This window comes from Lissotriton helveticus, chromosome 9 (assembly GCF_964261635.1).
Source record: "Lissotriton helveticus chromosome 9, aLisHel1.1, whole genome shotgun sequence".
Taxonomy (NCBI): Eukaryota; Metazoa; Chordata; class Amphibia; order Caudata; family Salamandridae; genus Lissotriton; species Lissotriton helveticus.
This window is the reverse complement of record NC_136070.1, coordinates 27,051,962-27,074,922: the sequence shown is the minus strand read 5'-3', so window position 1 is coordinate 27,074,922 and position 22,961 is coordinate 27,051,962. Positions and strand designations below refer to the sequence as shown.

Sequence of the window (22,961 nt, the reverse complement as noted above, 5' to 3'; positions counted from 1 at the left end):
GGCTCCATTGCCCGGTGAGAAGTAGGTGTCGGCAAAGGGTGTTTCAGGGTGCGACCTCAAGAAGTTATGTTTAAAGCGTTTAGCTGCTTTTTTGGTGAGAGTGGAAGGGTAGTTGATTCTATATGTGTGCTTACCGATGAGATCCATGTTAGGATGGCTGTAACGTTGGGTGTGGGAGAAAAGACGACAATAAAACTGTCAGCCGTTGGTTACAGGGCACAGGAGTGACACTAGTGAGTGGCCAAAAGTAGCCAAAAGTATACGAGGTAGCAGTCGATGCAATCCAGGAACAAACAGTGCGTAGGTGCAGCTTACACAATGTACAATATATGAGAGGTAGCAATCAGCTTACACCATGTACAATATATGAGAGGTAGCAACCAGTTAGGTGGAGCCAAATTGACGCATCATAATGTAAGAGGTAGCAACGGTGTAATCCAGGTGTAGAAAGTGGCTGGGTGCAGCTTACATGACTAAACGAAGTAAATGAGGTAGACATCAGTGCATCATAGTGGTAAAGTGAGATGGAAGTAGTTTACAACAATGGACCAAATAATTGAGGTAGCGATCAGTGATTGATAGGGATAAAAGTGAGATAGGTGCAGCTTACCACATATACAGTATACAAATAGGACTAAACTACTAATGAATTACTAGATCCAATATAGGTGCAAACAAATTACTGCAATGACAAGTATGGCACTAGTGAGCAGCCGGTAGAATATGAGGTAGCAATCAGTGCACTGTCGGTGAGGAAAAGTGAAAATGGGTGTAGGTTACATAAGGTGTAGAATACCAATAGTAATATAATACTGCAGTAAAAGGCAGACACTTAAGCACATCAAGAACACCAGGTTACATAAAGTGCAAAATACCAATAGTAATATAATACTGCAATAAGAGGCAGACACTTAAGCACACAAAGATTTAAATACAGAGCTATGTAAAGTCTGTGGTACCGATAGTAAATAATAGTCAGAAAGACTAGTCCATGATGGCCGCCAAAGAGAGAAAGAGTAGTCTAAAAATGGCCGCCAAGTAGGGAGGATAGAATCATTAGTCCTCTTTTAGTTGTTGCTGTTTTCATAGCAGGGAAGAGCAGTTTCAGATTCTATTCCGGCTGGCTCAGGATCTTGCATGCCATGGGGAGTCTTATCTCAGTTTTGTTATCTTAAGTGGAGCTGCTGAGGGGCCTCGTGGGTTCAGGCGGTACAGGAGGGGATTAAGGGCTTAGATGAAGGTCGGTCGGTAACGGCCGAAAATCGGTATTTTCGGCCGTTACCGACCGGTAAATCTGATTTGGTATGTAGGGCCCAGTATTTTACAGAATCGGTAAATTTACCGATTCTGTAAAATACCGAATCGGTATTCATACCTATTCGGTATTTTTGATATGTAGGTGGGACTCTTCTGAGTCCCACAACCCTTACCGATTCGGTATTTTACCATCAAATATATTTGATGGTAAAATACCGATTCAGGTGTGCATGCACACCTGTGCCATATGACAGGCAGACCTGCCCTTAGGGCAGGTATGCCTGCCACATGGCCCCCGAATCTTTTTTGGGGGTGCTAGAGGGTGTCAAAGTGACACCCCCTGCACCCTTGTCAAAATCTGAATTCACCGATTCGGTAAATACCGACCGGTAATGCCCCATTCATTCCTATGGGCTTCAAAGCCCATATGAATGAATGGGGCATTACCGGTCGGTATTTACCGATTCGGTAAATACAGATATTTACCGATTCGGTAAAAGGAACATCTGGATGTTCCTACACCTCCACCCCTTAGATTTACCGATTTTTAATTACCGAATCGGTATGATTCGGTAATTAAAAATCGGTAAATCTATTTTACCTACATCGGGCCCTAAATGCTCAGTTTATGGCCCCGGCCATTTTGAACAAAAGAGGTTTTTTTTTCTTTTCAAAACGAAAACGAATGGGGCAAAATATGTAACTTATCCAGCAAAAAACGAGTGGTGCACAGTAAATACCTTTATCAGCCTTCACTTCAGCATGCGTTCTGCAGACCCAGCCTCAGGGGCAAATACCATCTTCAGCGTTTACATATCAGCAAAAACGAGTGAGACGAGCTGCACTGAAGCTGTTCAAGTCAGAATGCAAAAGGTATATTTGTGCAGATGAGGGTTACATAGAGGTAGCCGATGTTAGTGCTATCATAGATCTTTTCAGTTGTTCAGCGCATTTCATGGGCATTTCCTGGGGGGGGGGTGGGCTATTAGGCGTCTTCTCTGTGTGCAGGCTTCATGACGTTCAGCCGACCCACCGCCCAACTCTCCCGCCAGCTGCCCCTCACCTCCACAGCTCCCGGTGTGCAGTCGAGAGAGGCCAGATACACCTCCGTCGTCGTGAGCCGCGCAGACCGGGGCTCCAGTGCGGAGACCAATCCTCCAGTGCCTCCGTCGCGCTCGTCGTCTTCTACGTAGGCTCTCTCAGCAGGAGGATCGGCCCCGTCGCCCCGCTCCGCACTACTGTGCTGGGGCACCTCCTCAACCACCACAGACTGCCCGCCTCGCCTACAGCACCTCCACAGTGCCCGTCAGTGGCTGGCGTCCAAACCGTCAGCATGGGGAACCGGAGCGGATGTGATGACCGATCCTATGCCCGCCAGTGATCGGCGATCACAGCAGACAGCCCCGGCAGCCACGGCCGCGTCGGGGCACCAGACAGTAGCGTCTCTCCGACGCCCACAGCCTCCCGGTCCCCAGCCGCCACCAGCCTCCAGCAATCGCAGCATTCACCGTGGCTCTCCCCCGCTATCTCGTGCTCTGCCGATGCTACGGTGACAGTCGCAGGGGTCCCAGCCGCCAGTGACAAAGGTAGCTGTCTTTTATCGATGTTGCTGTCCAATCCAGTTACTTTTAAAACCAATCCAGTTACTCGTTAAGAATCCAGTTACTCGTATTTATTTTTCACGCAAGAAGATGAGTGCTAACTGGGATAAATCCAAACGAGGGATCCCGAGCACTAGGAGCTCCGGACGAGAGCTCCTACCGGGCGGCCATCTTGCCTTTTTTTGTATGTGTGTGTGTGGTAGTAATTGCTGTCTGCTGAGCTCGTCCGTAGGGTACAATAGGTCTCACATTTGCGAGAGATTAAGCTAATGGCAATGTAAATGACAATGCCATTTATTTATCTGTTTTCAAAACCAACACATAAATACAAATTTTGTCATTTACAATGCCAATAGCTCTAACTTTTCCAAAGGCGAAACCATTGCATTGTAAATGCTTGTTCTTCCAATTCCTGACATTCACAATACTGGGCCATAGTCAAAAGGAAAACTGGGGAAGACTTAGTCCATGAACTCTCGCTGGCTTTTAGGTGATTAGCTATCCCTGGCAACATGTTCGCGACAAATTTATCAATGAACAGATGCTTGCCCGTGTCATCTGCCAATGACTGCCCACTAAAATCATGGAATGTCTCCTCAAACCGTGTAAAGAAATCAGAAACCGACTCATCCGCCTTTTGCTTACAGGATGCTAACATAGTCCAGTCTATCCTTTTAGGAGGTATATGGGTTTTCAACTTAATTATGATAGCCTTTGTTAGGTCTAATATCTCTTGTTGTGGTTTCTACGCGGGTGCACTTTCTGCATCTTTTCTCTCTATTTCTGTCCAAATATCTCCAAAAGTTGTCCGATTAACTATTTTCCGAATCAATCTCCACATATCAGGGGGTAAAATAAGCCCAAAAAACATGTCAATATCAGGCAGAGTCATAGTGTAAGAACTAATAGCCGCTTCAACTTCTTCATAAAAAGCAGCCGGATTTTTCCGCGGGTCAGGCAGAGCAGCTTTAAGCGCCATGACATCCGCTCTACTCCAAGGAGTATAAACCCAGCTGTAAACAAAATATCCCTTCGCATCATTGGAATCTTTATTATCACTCGTTCCCGCACCCCTAGGAGGGACATATAACGATGCAGCTTCACGCATTGGTTTCCCATGCACGACAGTATTCTTATCTGTCCCTGGAACTTCCTCCTGCGGAATGGGGGTCTCAGCTGTTTGTTCAGCTGCAGCAGCTGCCTTTTTCTCCTCTCGCAAACGAAACGCATCATTTCGTAGTTTAAACATACGTCTAATTAAATTGGCCACCTTGGAAGGGAGAAAAAGACCGTCACTCAATTGTTGATCAGCAGGCTCTAATTCGTCAGAATGTTTCAGAAAACTCCCAATTACTTCTCCAGTAAATGACTCTGTGAAATATAACTGCTCTGACTGCGGCCGTTGCTGAACATCTGCTTTAATGTCTGGAGCAGAGGTGGTACCGCGAGCTGCTTTACAAGCAGCAGATCTAAGAGCGGCTGCACGGTCAGCAGGCAAAATTGAACAAGTGTGTCGTTTAGGGTCTAATTCTGTCCCTGTCTGACCTGGGGGAGTTTTGTCATTATCAGAATCATCCTCGGGGCTGAGGGAAAAATATAAGGTGGCGGAGATCGATCTAACAAAATTGAATCATCGTGTGGTTTATTAAGTAGAGGATAGAGAGGACACCGGACAGGGTATTGGCCATTAACCTGTAGACGGCGCTCCCTATCCTCATTTTCTTTTATTTCCTTAATTTCTTTATTTTTAATTTCCTGCGCTTTCAGATAGATGTTTTTGCGCTATTCTTTGTCTGCTAAAGCTTGCTCTTTCCTCACTCTCTCATGCGCTTCTTTCACCCACATTCATACACAATCAAACATATAATAATAATAACCAAATTTATAAAGCGCATGGTTACACTAGGCTAGTGTGTCCCCGCGCTGCTGTACATTTGAGGCACAAATATCTGGTCTACTTTTGCATTTAAACGCACACTGTTCCACATGCTGAATTTTTCTAATATCAAATGACCCATGTATTGGCCATTGTAAATCAGGATCCTTCCTAGTATATTTATTCCATAGTGCACTATACATTATGGAAGAAATACAATTTTTAATGCACATATCCCTATTTGGTGTCCCCTCGGGGGTAGCCGGCTGATTTAGTTCTAAATACATATTGGTACCTCCAAGAAAGCAACACATCCTTCGAAGCGTGCTTGAAACAGGCATGTCAAAAATATAGTATATATAATATTATAACAAAGTAGTACTTAACACGAATATTGTATCGTTCAAGAATTCAAAAATTAGAGAAAAATCTCCACATTGCCTGCCTATATAAATTCCAATTTATATATACCCAAACCAAACCAGAATCTGGGCCAAGCAAATGCAAACAAAAAGCATTGCATTTAGCGACCTTACCAAGCAAGTCCCCAGGCTCCAACTGCCAAGCTCTGAATCGTCCAAATGGTCACTGTAAGACGAACACCAAAATGGGATCTCAGTCGAAGACCGGCACCACCTGGAGGGTCGAATCGGGAAAAGCACTTCGGCCTGCAAAGACAAGGGCCTCCTCATGCAGTGTACATCCTTAGCGAGATTCCAAACCTCCGTCAAGACCACTCCGTCGGGCATCCAAGTCATCGATGAGCCCCACGTAACGGGCGTCAATTTGTGGGGGTGAGCCTTTTCAGGAGCCCACCTGGTGCAGGGGTTCGCCCTTTTGTGCACTGGTCCTTTAGACTGACAAAGTAGAGATTGACAGGGAAGCTGTAATATCAAGGAAATAGTCTATTAGGACTCATGAGTGGAACTACATCGATACAGAACCCTCAGGCGATGTATGAGGCAGCACATGGAGTACAGAAACCATGGGCCTTCTATACTGTAGTGAGTGCAGTGTAAGCATGGAGGTTCCAAAAGAGGCAGTTCAAGTGTACACACAAATAGACTTTTACATACCAAGGTACATGAGAATTGCTTAGTCAACAGAGTGGGAGGAGTTACAATGTTGCTTACATCAGTTTAACTAGCCTGACAGTACAGTGTATAACGGGTGCATCCTAGCAACTACCAGCCTTACTGAGCATGCTCAGTGCTCAGGCTTAGTGCTGAAGGAGCTAACTATAGATGATGACTCAGGCGTAATAGAGAAGCAGGCAACAGCGAAGACGGTGAAGCACATGGCAAACACATGGCTTAACTAAAATGGATGCTACAAACAAAATGGCTTCAGCTCATGCTAACCGTAATCTCTGCCAAGTTTCCACCGGGGTAGACTTGTGACTGTATCAGAATATGGCGGCAAACTCTTTAAACGCTTACTCACAAAAATAAGGTATGGGACCATGCTGTCATTTCTCCTGGTCGGCTGAAAGGTGGTGGCATCTAAGCAAGTGTATTTATGGAGTGGCGCCTCCACTATGTCGGCAAGCAAAAGATATGGTGCAATGTGCCTACGTGTGATGTCATTGCGTGCGCAAAGTCATGACTCGTGGCATGTGTCAATGATGGAACATGTGCCATTTTTTATTGGAGTCTTGCAAATTGACTCATCAGCTGTCCTACTCAAAATAAAAATGGTAATCATAAAATGGAAAAGTTTAGTGTCTGTTCTTGTGGACGTGCCACAAGAACCGAGCAATCTTACAGTGTGGTATTTTTTAGCACTCCAGACCTTCTGTTGAGTCTAACATTGTTAGGAGCAAAACACAAGATGTTAAATGCCATACAAATGGGAGACCTGATCAAGCAATTTAAATTGGAAGCAGTATTGTTGCCCATTTACTTGCACATAAATCTTGTGTTGAATGAGGCTAAATGAAATACAATCCGTGTCCTCATTAGAAAATGGTATGCCCGAGACTAGGTGAATTATTGCAGGGGCTTGATGAGGTGGGCAGTAGACACCCAATTGATTCCACTCAGCATAATCTGTGAGGCCTACCAAAGGGCTCTTTATGAGGAACACCCATCGTTTTTTTATATTTCAGGACCACCCTGTAATCGTTCAGCGTCCAACTGAGCTGATTTCTGCCTAAGGGGCAATACAAATCAGTTTGCAGGAGTGTTTTGCTCCCATGTTCAATAATGCTTATGTTCAAGGCATTTGGCTGTAGATACACATGCTTTGCATACTCCTGCCATCTAGTGTTGGGTCCGAATGTTTGCAAGTTGTTTTACTTCAAATGAGACTTTCCAGTCACGAGGTAAGGTGACTCCTCCTTTCGGTGATAGTGCGCATGGGCTTCGACTCCATTGTTAGATTGTTTTTTTCCGCCATCGGGTTTGGACGTGTATTTCTGGGCTCCAGTTCGAAACTCTTCTTCGGGTTCCCTTTAGTGTGTAATCACTGTACCCTCGATGGTATTGTTTCCGTACGCGTTTCCTTGTTCTACGCATATCGAATCAGTCAACAAATTCTCCATCTTAGATCGAAAACCTTGTGGGCGGCTGTCTGGCCTAGACGCGTTGGGCCAGCCTTCTGCCGATGGAACAGACTCCATTCCAATTCTTTCCTTGGTGACACGCCAAGTACCCTCGCACCGACCAACATCAAGTTTGTAACTTGTGCCACTCTCCGAAGTACAAGTAAAAGGACTATGACGCTTGTAAATCGTTTCGGTCCAAGAAGACTCTCGAGTTTGACGCTGAGAAATACGTCAAAGTATTCAACACACTCCGGATATCTTTGGGGAAGAATCTGAGCAATAGGAGATCGAAGCATCCGCTGCGAAGAAGAACAGGCCTTCTCTGTTTGAGTCTGATGCTTAGCTCGAGATCGATCTGGAGTCTGAAGATGTGCCTCCGGGACAAGGTCCCTTGAGTACTGATGACCCCTTGCCCCCTAAAACCTCTTCCAAAATACATAAGGCTTCTGTACCACCTCTGCCTTCTGGCCAAGGTTGGCACGAGACATTGTTACCGACACCCCGCCTACCGACTCAGCACCGAATCAGACCGCCAAGCCTTCCGGATCGGGACAGAGTCGAAAATTGTCTTCGGATCTGAAACCATCAGGATAGAAGGACAAAGCTAGTTCGGAGCCAAAACCCTCCGCTCCGAAACAAAGACATGCATCAGAACTGAAAACCTCTGCTCTAAAACAAAAACACAACTCTGAGCCGAAACCTTCCACTCCCAAGGAGAAGTTAATTTCAGCCTACACATCCAAGGACAGTTCCCTGAGCCTCCATAACCAGTTTTAGACATTCTTACAGCCAAATTAGACCCTAATTAGAAAAAAGTATATTCATCCTGATACGGCACATATTTCTGCCAAAACACCATCAAAACGTAAACTTACTTCAGAGGACCCTTCCTATAAGATTCCTCTTAAAAAGGAGGAGGGCATGGCTACTAGCCCTGTTTATCCTGCCCCACACCCTATCCACATTTAATAATTGAGGATCCATTACATATATCACCTCCGGTATCTCCTCATACAGATAGGAATCATATTGATGAGTACACCGATTTGCCTGTAGACCCATGGAATGACCCACACCGTTATCCTGCAAAGCCATCACCTCTAGACGATAATATGGCTTATCAACAACTTATTACTAGGGCAGCAGAATATCATGGGGTGGCCTTACATAAAGAGTCCTTAGAAGAAGACTTTTTTCATTTGAAACACTTGAGTCCACACACCAATCCAGTCAATCACTCTCTATGCTTAAAGGCAGGATGAGGCATGCAGACGATATCTAGACCCGGTACAAGCATGTATTTTAACTATAAGCATAGATAAAAAATACAAACCCCCAGCATGCGATACTGTGTCTAATCAAGGGACAGTTACCGCTTGACTCCCTAGTTCTATCCAATGCTCGCAAAAGAGCTAATTCACAAACCTTTGGTGAAGGACCTCCCCTAGACAAAGAATCTAAGCTCATTGATTCATCAGGAAAACGAGTAGCTGTTCAAGCTGCTAACCACTGGTGCATCGCAAACACACAGGGCCTACTAGCCAGTTATGACTGGGCACATTGGGATGAAATGGTGCAGCTCCTCCAACACCTTCCAGAAGAACACAAAGCTAAAGCGCAGCAGTTAGTGGAAGAGGAAAAACGAATCTCTAACTCATCAATCAGATGCGCTTTAGATGAAGCGGACACTGCAGCTAGGGAGCTCAATACCAGCATTCTCCTTAGAAGGCATGCTTGGCTTAGGATTTCTGGGTTTAAGCCTGAGGTCCAACAGTCCATTTTAAGTGCCCCCATTGACAAAGAACACCTGTTTGGTCCTGTAGTCGACTAATCCCTATAAAAAATGAAAAAAGATACAGCAGTGGCAAAGTTCATGTGAGCACTCTAGTCCCCGTCTAGTAGAGGCTCCTTTCATTGCTCTTTTTACAGAGCAGGGTCTAAAACAATATTCTCAGACCCAAATGCTTCCTCTTACAAAAGTAATACCCAATTCTTTCCCTCTAGAGGTATCTATAGAGGAGGGTATAGAGGTAACCATCCAAGGGTAGGGGTAAAGGCGCCACACCGTATGACACACCTTTCCCAAACCAACAGGAACCCCCCCCCCCGATCCACATTATCTAACATGGTTATTGCCTGGAGCTTACCACCAATCCTCCAAACATACCACCTCACATTCACAAACTGTCGTCTGATCACATACAGTTACTTAAAAAGAAGTGCAATCTCTTAGATAAAGGAGCAATAGAACCAGTTCCATTAAAGTACTAAGGTTCAGGGGTCTACTCTCTGTATTTTCTAATCCCCAAAAAGGATGCCTCCTTGAGACCCATTTTGGATCTCAGAACGGTAAACCTATACATACTGTCAGAACACTTCCATATGGTAACGCTCCAACAGGTGCTTCCATTTCTACAACAAGGTGATTTTATGTCCACACTAGGCTATACAGATGCATACTTTCACATTCCTGTTCATCCAGGTCATCGGAAACATCTCCGAAATCAGATAGCAGGTAAACACTATCAGTTCAAGGTATCCCATTCGGAGTAACTACTGCTCCCAGAGTGTTTACCAAATGTCTTGAAGTAGTAGCAGCTCATCTCCGAAGACCACAAATTCACATCTTCCCCTACTTAAACGACTGGCTCATCAAAGCCAGCACACATCAAGTGTCTAAAACACACTCCTACCACACTAAACTTACTCTACCTATTGGGCTTAACAGTGAACGTGCAAAAGTCTCATCTACAGTTCTTACAAATAGTCTTATCTGGGAGCAACTCTCAACACTCACACAGCTCCAGCCTCTCCCACTGCAGCCAGAATTCGCAATCTTCAAACTCTCGTATTGCAGTTTCAAACCAATCAAACCATAACAGCCAAAACTTTTATGCAACTGTTAGGAATGATGGTGTCATGCATCGCAATAGTGCCTCACACAAGACTACACATGCGGCCTCCACAGGAATGGTTAGCACGTCAGTGGAATCATCACAGGGTCAATAAACAGATATATTGTTAGTGGACAGCTGCACCCATCGCTGTCTGCTGGGGTGGAACCCACAAAACTTATCAAAAGGGCGACCTTTCATCACCGTCTTCCACAGGTCGTGCTAACAGCAGAAGCATCTCTCACAGGCTGGGTGCCTATCTCCACAATTACACAATTCAAGGTCTCTGGAACAACAAGCACAAATGTCTCCACATCAACTATCTAGAGCTTCTAGCAGTATTTCTAGCACTCAAATCTTTTCAGTGTCATTTCATACACATGGTCGTCTTCGTCCGCACGGACATGACAGACCTGTGCTATATACAAAAAGGGATGGGGATTTCCACAAATAGATCTGTTTGACACAGTGGACAACACAAAATGCCCAAACTTTGCCTCCAGGTTCCCACTCCCTCGATCCAAAGGCAGTGCCCTATGGATCAATAGGTCAAAGCCTCTCCCACTCCTTCCATTTTGTGGTTCGAAAGCTCAGGCAAGCATCACTCATATAGATTTTAGTAGCTCCCACAGGGGCCCTTCAGCCATGGTACACCACATTTCTGGAACCCTCAGTAGTTCGACATCACAAGCAAGCTACACCTCAGTTCCATCCTTCTTACTCAGAACCGTGGAGAAATCAGACACCCAAACCCCAAGGAGCTTATTAACCTATCGATTGCGCTCCATGAATTTGGATACTTGAATTTGCCACCAGACTGTATGACTATTCTAAAAGAAGCAAGAAAGACCACTACCAGAGCTTGTTATGCAGCAAATTAGAAACAATGTATTTATTGTAATTACAACAAAATTAATCCTTTAGATGCTTCTGTACAAAACAGTGTTTGTTCTCTTCTGCACCTACAGCAATTGAATTTAGCTTACACATCTATTCAATTGCACCTTGCAGCAGTGGCTGCATTTTTGCAAAACAAACAGCATTTATCTTTGTTCAAAATCCCTGTGATTAAAGCCTTTGTGGAAGGCTTAAAAAGAGTAATACCACCCAGAATATGTCCAGCACAGGGATGGAATCTCAACATTGCACTTACAAGACTCACGGGTCCACCCTTTGAGCCATTACGCAAATGTCTCTTACAGTTCCTTTCATGGAAGGTTGCCTTCCGCATTGCAATCACTTCATTAAGAAGAGTTGGTGAGCTACAGGCATTAACCGTAGAAGAACCCGTCTTTCAGCTTCATAAAGATAGAGTAGTTCTTCGCACGACTTACATCCATAACAACGCATGCGCTAGGTCGCATGCGTTTACGTCGCAAGCGTTACAACTCGACATTAGGACGCAGACCATTACGCCGCACACCATTGAATCGCGTGCGCATTTACCACGCATACGCTTCCATCGTGTAATGTGCAAGCACCGGGGAAGAGGCGGAGGAGCACTGGGACGACGCGAGGAGAAAGAGGTAAGGGGGGCTTAAAGTTCAGTGTTTAGGGCAGTGTGTTGAGATTTGACTTTAGGGCAGTGTCTGGAGATTATTAGGGTTTAGGGTAGTGTCTGGAGATTGTGCGAAAAGTGTCGTGTTTAGGGTTTAGGGCAGTGTCTGGAGATTAGTGTTTAGGGTTTAGGGCAGTAGCAGAAGATTGTGCTGACAGTGTAGTGTTTAGGGTTTAGGGCAGTGTGTTTAGCGTAGTGTATTAGGAGTTAGGTTTTAGGGTTTAGGGAAGTGTAGGGTACTTTTTTAGGCTTTAGGCGAGTGTGTGTTATGTAGGGGGGTATTTGGGAAAAAATCGCGATGTTAAACCATGCGGGGTGTTTGTGTGCATTGTAAATGTGTTTTGCATGTGTTTGAATGCGTAAGCTAAGTAATGGATTGCGTGGTGAAAGGTTGCGTTGTACATGTGCATGCGAGGTAAAGACGCCGATGTAAAGGGATGAGATGTAAACGTTTGCGATGTCACATCATACATCCCTTCGCACTAATACAAAATTCATCCCTAAAATGGTGTCCACTTTTCATCTTAACCTATCAGTTGAGTTACCTGTGTTCTTCCCTCAACCTGATTCTGTAGCAGAACGAGCTCTTCACACACTTGATGTCAGGAGAGCATTACTGTATTATATTGAAAGAACAAAAGATTTTCGTAAACCAAAGCAACTGTTTGTTGCTTCTACACTACCTCACAAGGGCAATCCTATCTCTGAATCTAGCATTTCAAGATGGATTGTTAAATGCATTTAAAATTGTAAAAGCAAAAAGAACTTTATAACCCCTAGAGCGCATTCCACTCGCAAAATAGGGACATCTATGGCCTTTTTAGGTAAAATTCCTATGGCTGACATATGTGAAGCAGCAACATGGTCTACACCACACACATTTAACAAGCACTATTGTGTGGATGTGTTCGCACGACAACAAGCAAATGTAGGCCAAGCACTGCTAAAAACACTTTCAAACAACTGCAACATCTACTGGTTAGCCACGCTTTGGGAGCATACTGCTATATAGTCTATGCAAAGCATGTGTATCTACAGCACACATGCCTCAAACAGATAATGTTACTTACCCAGTAAGCATCTGTTCTTGGCATGTAGGGCTGTAGATTCACATGAGCCCTCCCACCCCCCAGCCAGCTGTAGTTGTTGCAGTTCTCCTTATTTACGTTACATACACATGGACATCTCTTTACTACACTCACTTGATCCATTCTCACCCTCTTACGGGAAAACAATCTAACTATTGTGTCGATGCCCATGTGCACTATCAACAAAAGGAGGAGTCACCTTACCTCATGACTGGAAAGGCTTCTTCGAAGATAAACATCTTGCAAACATTCTGACCCAACACTAGATCCCAGGAGTGGACAGGAGTATGCAAAGCACGTAGATTTACAGCTCTACATGCCAAGAAAAGATGCTTACTGGGTAAGTAACATTATCCTTTGCCCTTCCGTGTTGCCAGCCCTATATGCCATAGTCACATGTGCATGTTACCATGTATTTTACACTACTGCAGTTTGGGTGTCGTTTTTGGATCCATGGATAATGGAGACTCTGGTTTGGAGATGTAATTTGTGTGGAAAGTCTACAGGCACTAGATCTATTACAAGGTTGGTGCCCCGCTAATTTAGGGATAGGCCATTGGGTATTTTGATCGTCATTTTTCTTAGTTGGTTTGGAGCAGGTATTTACAAAGTAGTATCTTATTCTCTTTCCTCTTTTGTAAGAGAAGAGGGGTTTCTCAATGGTTAGTTTTCCCACTTTAAGGATCTTCCAACGCTTGCTTACGGCCTTCTTAATTTTCTTAGGCATTGAAGAAAAAATGGTGACCAAAGTTCGTCTATCGGTTTTCTGTTTGGCCACACTTTCGAGCTGTGCACACTATGATTATTATTTTTTTTGCTCTCTTTCTGTACTGGTGTGCAATTTTATTAAAGTAGTTTCTGGGCTTGTATTTTCTGGTTAGTTTCTGTGATTATCCTTCCAACCGTGTGCTGTTCCTCCGTATCCAGAGGAATTAGCCGTATTCGGTTTTCTTGTACGTCATGTGGATGCTGACTATTGTACAGTAAGAGGGAGTTTCTGTCAGCAGGTTTGTAATGTGCATCTTTAGGAAGCCTTCCATCCTTCGCCTTGATTAAAAGGTCCAGGAAAGTTTTTTGATCCTTATTAATGTGTCATGTAAATCTAAGAAGTGGATTTTGTCCCTTCAGTCGTGCTACGAAGGCCGTTCCTTTTTCCCATGCCAGATTATGAATACATCATAAATACATTGTCTCCTTATTTTATTTTGTTAATTGAACCTCACATCCTAAATCTAAGTTCTTTTGAAATTGTTGACTTATAGACAGGTTACACTTGGGATGAATGTACAGCCCATAGGAGTAACTCCTACTTTCCAATGCTACTGAATGAAGTTCTTGGTTGCAACTATTTCGGCCTCGGCCATCACAAACCAATACGGATTTGGTATTCCCAATGTCATTCTCACAGAATCTTAGCAATAATCCCTTGTATCGCCTCCTGTGGGATGTTAGTATAAAGCCAGGGCCTCCAACCTTTTCTGTTACAGGAGCTACTTATGCACACTAAACATCAATCGGGCGACTGCTATTAGTATTGTAACAGTGACCGCATCGGACAGTGTTACGTTATTGGCCACAACATGCAAGATTACCAGCAGTGACGCCTCGGTACATCATGTAGGGTTGCCATTAGTAATGTATAAGGCTTTATTACTAACTTTAGATGGTTAATGCAGAGCAGTCATAACTATAATGCCCCTGGCACCATGGTAATAACATATTAACAAGTCTCCCCAACGCTCCATCATTTATCACTCAAATATAAGATTTAAAATGATTTTGAATATTAACCAAACCTTAGCTTATAAGTTTTTTAAAATTACACATTTTTGTCTCCAATACATGCATTTCAATTGTGGTACACATACATTATTTCAACCTGCTAATTTAGCGGGCTGGGCTGCACATGGGAGAGCTACTTGCAGGTACCTGGAGAGCTGCTAGTAGCAGACGAGCTACTCGTTGGAGAAGCCTGACATAAAGGGGTTTGACATCAAGGCTAATAAGTAGCCTTATTTTTAGGATCAAAGTTTAAATCGTGTATCAGGATAAGCCTGTCTTTAGTGTCTTTACGGTATGCAACTGTGGTTTTTACAATCCGTCCTTGGAGAAAGTCAAAAATTGAGAAAGCGGTTCCAGCAGAGACCCAATCCCGAGACTCTTGGTCTTCCCAGTGCAGTATGATTCCTTTGTGGAACTTTGGTAAAATATAAAAATATATATGGAATCCTGGGTTTTTCTGTGATTTAAACAGTCACTTTCTTGTTTAGCCAGCCACCCTGCTGGAACTACTTCTGAAATCCAGCTTTCAATTTCTCACTGGAGTTCCACGCAATCTTCTGAAATGCTTTTCCTTTCCTAGAAGTCGTATGCATTCTCCCTATTAGCACTACCTGTTTGTGGGAGAGAAGATATCCCTTGTGTCTCTATTTTCGACATTTAGGCAAAGGTTTGAAAAGGCTCTGCTAAAGGACCTGGACGTTTTTGAGAGAAAGGAAACCAAAACTTTCAATAACGTCTCTAAAATGTATGTACAATCGAACATAACTTTTTTCTGATACAACTCAAAGGTATCCCTTGAAAGATTTAACCAGAGTAGGGTTGCTAAGAAAGCCTTCAAACAAGGTTAACCACCCAAGCTGCAAATCCGAATCAATAAGCTTCTTTCCAAATCAAGAGTCCGATCCGCTGCATCCATTGTTTTGTGCTTTTCAAGGACTTGGACAAATAGTGTCAGCTCACTTTCACATATTCTTTCATACCTGCTCCTGAGAACAAATGTAATGTGTGTCATCTACTCTACTATTCTCTGCTGGCGGGAGGGCGGGTTATGAACCTTTTGCGGCAGTGAATGGGAACATCCTAGATTACTGTTCTAGGTGTCTCTCTTGCTTGTATGCTTTGTGCTCTTGGAAGCCGATGTGGGGTCAAGACAGGAATTTATCACCACAAGTTCGAAAAATGTCTTATTCTTTTATTTTAAAAAATGAAGTTGTTACTAATTATGACGGTAATATGTTCAGTGGCGGCTTTTTTGCTCTGAATAAGTACTTAGGTTAGACTGTAATTCAGCTGTCTCGCTCTTACCTGCACTGCTGAAGGAAGACCGCAATACAATAAACCTCTGCAGAAGAGCTAGGCGCAGCTCCGCCTTGTAGGGTGGCCTTGGTGGCTCTTTCAGTATCTGATGCAGGTCTCTTCAAACATCTTTGTAGCTTCACAGGACTCACAGGGACTGCACTTCTCAGGTACTTGGTCACAGCTTGCTGTTCAACATAAGAGACGAAAGTCTCATTTCAGACCTGATGGAACGATGAGCAGTGGTGGTGTAGGTACACTGACCTGCATGTGGGCCCTGTATGAAAAAGCAGAAAGTGCTCCCCTGCGGTAAGTGTGAGAGTGAGGGACAAAGACTTACATGGGCTCCAGTCGCCTAAGATTATACATGGCGCAAGATAGATAGATAGACGTTATGGCACGATCAATTATATCATAACAAAACAGGACCACAAAGCCTCAGAGGCCGTACACAATGAAATAAAGTTTTAAAAGAATAAAAAATATTAAAAACCTTGAAGAGAAACAAGTTAAAATTTGGTGTTCTAAAAAGATTAATAGAATGAGGGCTGAGCCCCACCCACGTCAGATAGGCTCGACTTCGCCCCCCATCAGCTACTCGTTCTCAGACCAAGTTAAGGCAGGATTGAAGGAGGCGCTTTTCTAGGCCCAGACGGGTCAGTCCTGTTGTAGATGAACGATACGGGGCTCATCACCTTGCAAGGCTCATGGCATTTTAGGGCTGTCCCTTACTTTCAGGTAGTTTAAGGTGCATATCGCTAAAGTACCTTTAGGAGCAAATGTAGTCCTTAATGAAGCTGCCATGGGTGTGAAGAGAGGAAGTTGTGATCTAGAGCCGTGGGTACTCCGGCTTCGTTTAAATTGAGGGCTCACTGTCGCAGCACTTACACAAGACACCATTAATAAATGCTATGCCAGGCGGGACTTAGCAACAAGAGATTGTCACCTGGCGCAAGGATTAGGTGCGGTTGACACGTAGGCCTTGCATTGGTATCTATTGCAGAAAAAAGCAGGTGCAATGATGAAATACTGTCTGGCACACACTGGCTGGTAACTTGTTTCATTGATCTTGCCTTGAGAAGCAACTCTGGCGTAATGCAACAAGTTGTTTAATACCATGGAGTACCACAGTTGGACGCACCATTCAGGACTTCGACAACTGAACAGTCAGCATGTAACCTTGTACTCGCCGATGGGGTGGTCAAGTCTTCTCACAGTAAAAACTTGTTTGTGTTTTTACTGTCAGAACATGTTAAATACATGCTCTGTCTATGAAACATGCTGCACCCGGCCATGGCTTTGAATGGCAACGTCGGGTTACCAGTTCAGAACTGCTCTTCCAGTCTGCGATGGCGGACTGGGTTACTTGTTCTACATTTGTCACACCCAGGGTGTCACAATCAGTGCTGCAATCCCTGGGCTGACTCTTTAACTTAAAGGCCCTTGATAACATATGCTAGGGACATTCAGGTAAATTAACCTATGCCCATTGGGTATAGCCAATGTAACATAGGGTCTGATTAGCTGGTCATAGCACGCTCTGAGTCGAAAAACCATCAGCATCAGTACAAAAACTTGTTGGGGGTGACCCTACAGAAAGAGGCATTTCCTTATAGTAAGGTAATGACCTGGTATTGATGGCGATGGACACCCAGGATAAAAGGAGTACCACTTTAGGTGGACATTCTTCAGCCAAATATTCTGTTGGTGAAAGGCAGATAATCATGTAAAACACTTGTCAGGATACACATCACACCACTGTGCTGGGTCTGTCAGAACGCTGAAATGAGGGGCATATTGGACACGGCATCATGGACGTCTAACCCTACAGATTGAAACGCTGAGTGTACTCACTCCCGTTGCCACAGAATAGTTTTCAACCCCCAGCTGCCCCCCTTGGTCCCTCTTCCTTCTGTGCTTACTTTGCCATCTTCCTCCAAGAGATGAACTTTCCTGAAGAAGCTATTGCAGTATTGCTGTAGGCCAGCGAGGAAAGGGGTGGAGAGCCAGATAGTTCATGGTTCTTAAGAAATGGTCTACAGGAGAACATCAAGAATTGTATCTTTGCTCAGTCCTTGAAGGGCGGCTCTTGATGACTGGTGGGAGTGTCCCTGGGCCTTGTGAGCGTGTACTTCACATCCCCGCCACCCAGTGCCACGTGAAAGTTCTCCCTTATTGAGAGCACGCTTCTCCGGCTCTGCCTTCCATCTGCACCTCCAGTTTCTATCGAGGGCCTTACTGTTGTGGTTGTCCATCTTCTCACAGATCTTTCCGATCCTGGGGTCTCCAACCTTTCTTCGATAAAGGGCAACTTTTGCATATCGAGGTAAAAGACGAGCAGTCGCTGAACATTCACAAAGCCATTACTGTACAGGTGTTTGTGAAATAATATCAACATGAATTATGTCACTAATGATCTTATTAAAAAGAAGACATACTAATTAGGTGTAATTACCTCTAATTGCAATGGGTTTTAATTGGAAGTTGTCGTAAAAATCTTGAAATGTATTTTATCCCTTATAATTTAATTGCGGAGTCCATATCCCGTTGCATGATAAATATATTTGTCTACAGTGGGGTGGCAGGTTTTGTTCCAAGTCATTTTAGGGAATTTAGTGGGAAATTGGGAGGTTGCACCAGGGGCCAGTAACATTGGTGAAAACATTGTAAGATCTAGCGTCACCCCTTCCTCATCGGATTTTGTTGACATTTTGTAGCTAATAGATAGCCCTTTGGATGAGTACTGCAGTGGCACATGGGTTTCTTTCAAACTCATTGAGGTAGTAACATCGTTAAGTGGGGTGCTGGATAAGCAGTTGGTGGCAGCCCTAATCTTCTGTTGGCCACGAGTAGAGCCTGGAAATGTCTTAGTTGTGTTATTGAACATGTACCATCACAACTGGCGGACAGATCAGCTCCCTTGAATGGGGGACCAGCGACATTATTTAAAGGAATTAAAATGAAATGTATGGAGTGGGCGTTCAAGATGTTCAAACTCAAGGATGAAATATTACCCCTTCTGTTCCCTGTGCCACTGCTTAATTTCTAAAAGACTGCATGCCAGTGCCTGTGGCGTAGCTCAGAAGTCCACGCCCTGTGCAATCAAATTCTGGTGTGCCGAATACAATGGCTGGTAGCACTAAATCCGACTCTGCCTCTTTTAATCACTGCTCCTTTATCTTAAAGTTGCAGGTTCCTGCTTTCTCTCTTTGTGACGGTTTTGCCATCTTTGGCTTCCTCTTTTTCCAAACTGTGTTTTTCCCTCTGTTGGACTTGGTAAGTATGATGCTAAAAAATAAGTGACAGTCCTCAAAAATAAGTGCCGGTGGCCCCTACCGTCTCGAATTAAGCAGTGCCCTGTGCACAAATTCTTGTCCTGGATAGATTTAGTTGTATTCATTATGCGCAGTCCCTTACATGTTGTGCAGCGGGCTGCAATATTAGATATTTCAGGCTCAGCACGCTGATGTAGGGATAGTGTGGAATGACCGCTCCAAGTCAAATGAGAATGCTAGCTTGAAAAGGACTTCTATTCTACTGAGAGACCCAGTAAATATGGCTGAGATCGTAAAGTGATTGCAAATTATTGTGATAACAATGCACTAGACTACACCACTCTAGACATACAGTGGGACGCTTTCAAAGCTGTCATCAGAGGGACGGCGTTCTCAGCGAAAACTAGGCTAGCCTGGAGGTAAAATTGCAAGAACTTAACAGCCGCACTCGAGCAAATTGAATCGCAGGGCAAAACACGCTCACAGTAGGATCCAGACGTTAAATAGCAGCGCCAAATGGACAACTTAATCTGCACAATTATGAAGCTGAGATGGAAAGCTGAAAAGCAGGACCATTCTAGTCCGAGCATGGCAACAAGGCACACTCATTTAGCACACCTCACTTAGCACACAGAGCAAAAGCACACAACAGCATGAAAAGATGAGCTGGCTCCTGGACAGGAGCAGAAAATGACGAGAGGCTTTTAAGGAGTCCTACCCAGCTCTGCATTCTAAAGAGGAGGTGACATTGCAGGGATTGGGGAGTATGTGGACCTAACACCCATGCCACACATTGTTCAAGCTGACTCGAAAGAACTAGGTCAACCATTTTGGAGGCAGTCATAGTGAAGGAATTAAAGACATGCAACCTACTAAATCACTAGGTCCAGGGGGCAATCTGACATTCTTTTGTAAATTCTTTCTAGAGCAACGAAAATCACATCAGCCCGAGGGTTTTAATCCCTTCACTAGGATTGCTATTATAACACATAATGTGAGAGGGGCAAACACTTCACTTGAGGCGGAAGCCTAGAAGGATCCTTCAGAGTGGGCATCTTTTAGAAACAAAGCACTTCTCAACAGACCAACATTTTTGCTAAAATCTTAGCAAGTTATCTTGAACTTGCTGCTCTCTCTGGTCAACTCTGAGCAGGTTGGGTTTGTGAAAGAGAGGCAGTGGGAGACGATATTTGATGAGTGGCTCACCTGGTCGAAAGACATCAAGAAGGAATACGCTAACGATCTTATGCAGCGTAGATGCAGAGAAAGCATGAGTTTGTGCTACCCGGAGGAGAGGTTTGGCCCTAATATGCAAAAACTTATATTGGCAGGATGCAAAGCTCATGTGGGTAGAATTGAAGCTAATGGCAAATATTCAGAATGTTTCAAAATTTAAGACAATTTCGTTCCATTTGGATACCAGAGTTGTTCTTTTTCCAAACTGGTCTTACAAAATCTACAGTTGCAAGAAGCCAAGGCTTACTCCAGGAGGTGGTAAATTATGGTATGAGAAGTAATCTCGTTCGATAAGCTGTATCCCCAGTCAAGTTATGTCTTTTAGGATGGCCTGATTTAGAAAAAGAGGATTTAGAATGAAACCCCAAAAATTAGCTACACGACCCCTTAATCCCAACAAACGTTTCCTGCTGTTTCTGCGCACGCTGTGTCTCCTCACGAGCAGTGTCCTGCGAAATAATAATGGAAAGTCAGCCCCCCTAAAGGTAGCCCCAGTTTGGCTCTAGACACTGCACCCCACTTGTCTACCACAAGTGCTGTTCTGACCATAGAAGAGGAGTCGGGGTGCTGTGGTATTAGAAAAGCCTGTCTTTGGTGTTAAGCGGTTGGGATGTTGAGTGATCGTTCACGGTGTCAGGAAGTCAGTGACTTTCGTATCTTCCACGTTGTCCTGTGTGGGGGTTCATCTACAATAGACTGTCTATGCCTTTGTCTGCTAGCTTGAGGCGACCATTTTTCTAAAAACGTATTTTCTTTGTTTCAGAAAAAGGGACATAGGCCTTTCAAGCATCGCAACATTTGGGTGAGTGATTACTTTGGGAAGCCCCTGCAGAGCCTGGTGAGCGCCGAGAAGCCTGTGCCGCTCTTCGTGGAGAAATGTGTGCACTTTATAGAGGACACAGGTAGGGAAGAGCACTTCATGTGTGGTCCTATGTGTATATACGTCTGTGTGTGGTAATTAACACGCATTAGCAAAGCCAAAAGGTATTGTCTTACGGAAGGTGCTGATAGTTGTTTTGGCTTTGCAAACGCCTGTTACCGATGCTTAAAAGCATCTGCAAAAGAAAAAAAAAAGTCATTGGTAATGCCAATAGGTCAACTTTGAAGTGCTACTGCTAAAAAAGATGATTTGTACATTCTTTTAACATGTATTAGCACATAAGATCCGGATCATCCCATGCTTGTTAAACATGTATTAGCACATTCGAGCCAGATCATGGCTTAAGCCATGCTTGTTGAACATGTATTAGCACATTAGAGCCGGATCATGGGTTCAGTCCATGCTGGTTTAACTAGTATTTGCACATTAGAGCAGGATCATTGGTACGAATATGTATTTGCACATTGGACTGAATATGTATTAGCACATTCTAGCCGGATCATTGGGTCGGTCAATGCTTGTTGAACATGTATTAGCACATTACGGCCAGATCATTGGGTCGGTCCATGCTTGTTGAAGATGTATTAGCACATTCGAGGCAGGGCATTGGGTCGGCCCATGCTTGTTGAACATGTATTAGCACATTCAAGCCGGATCATTGGGTCGGTCCACGCTTGTTGAACATGTATTAGACATTAGATACAGATCATTGAGTCTGCCCATGCATGTTGAACATTGTTAGCACATCCAAGCTGGATCATTGGGTCGGCCCATGCTTGTTGAATATGTACTAGCACATTTGAGCCAGATCATGGGTCGGTCCATGCTTGTTGAACATGTATTAGCACATTAGAGCCGAATCATTGGTTTAGCCTATGCTTGTTGAACATGTATTAGCACATTAGAGCCGAATCATTGGTTCAGCCTATGCTTGTTGAACATGTATTAGCACATTTGAGGCAGATCATTGGGTCGGTCCATGCAAGTTGAACACTTATTAGCAAATTACGGCCGGATCATTGGGTCGGCCCATGCTTTTTGAACATGTATTAGCACATTTGAGGCAGATCATTGGGTCGGTCCATGCAAGTTGAACACTTATTAGCACATTACGGCCGGATCATTGGGTCGGGCCATGCTTGTTGAATATGTATTAGCACATTTGAGGCAGATCATTGGGTCGGCTCATGCTTGTTGAACATGTATTAGCACATTAGATACAGATCATTGAGTCTGCCCATGCATGTTGAACATTGTTAGCACATCCAAGCTGGATCATTGGGTCGGCCCATGCTTGTTGAATATGTACTAGCACATTCGAGCCAGATCATGGGTCGGTCCATGCTTGTTGAACATGTATTAGCACATTAGAGCTCAATCATTGGTTCAGCCTATGCTTGTTGAACATGTATAGTACATTTAAGGCAGATCCTTGTGTCGGCCCATGCTTGTTGAACATGTATTAGCACATTCGAAGCTGATCATTGGGACAACCCATGCATGTTGAACATGTATTAGCATATTCGAGGCAGATCGTTGGGTTGGCCCATGCTTGTTGAATATGTATTAGCACATTACGGCTGCATCATTGGGTTTGCCCATGCTTGTTGAACATGTATTTGCACATTACGGCCAGATCATTGTGTCGGCCCATGCTTGTTGAGCATGTACTA

The 22,961-nt window shown here is 44.1% G+C and overlaps 1 protein-coding gene across 1 annotated transcript in view; it reads left to right on the top strand.

Moving 5' to 3' along the window:
- Nucleotides 1–22,961, top strand: part of ARHGAP5 (Rho GTPase activating protein 5) — a 631,911-nt gene that overhangs the window by 346,460 nt on the left and 262,490 nt on the right. Inside the window, exon 3 of the mRNA XM_078659393.1 lies at nucleotides 21,172–21,310. Within this exon, the coding sequence (XP_078515519.1) occupies nucleotides 21,172–21,310 (139 nt within the window). The remainder of the gene's footprint in view (nucleotides 1–21,171; nucleotides 21,311–22,961) is intronic.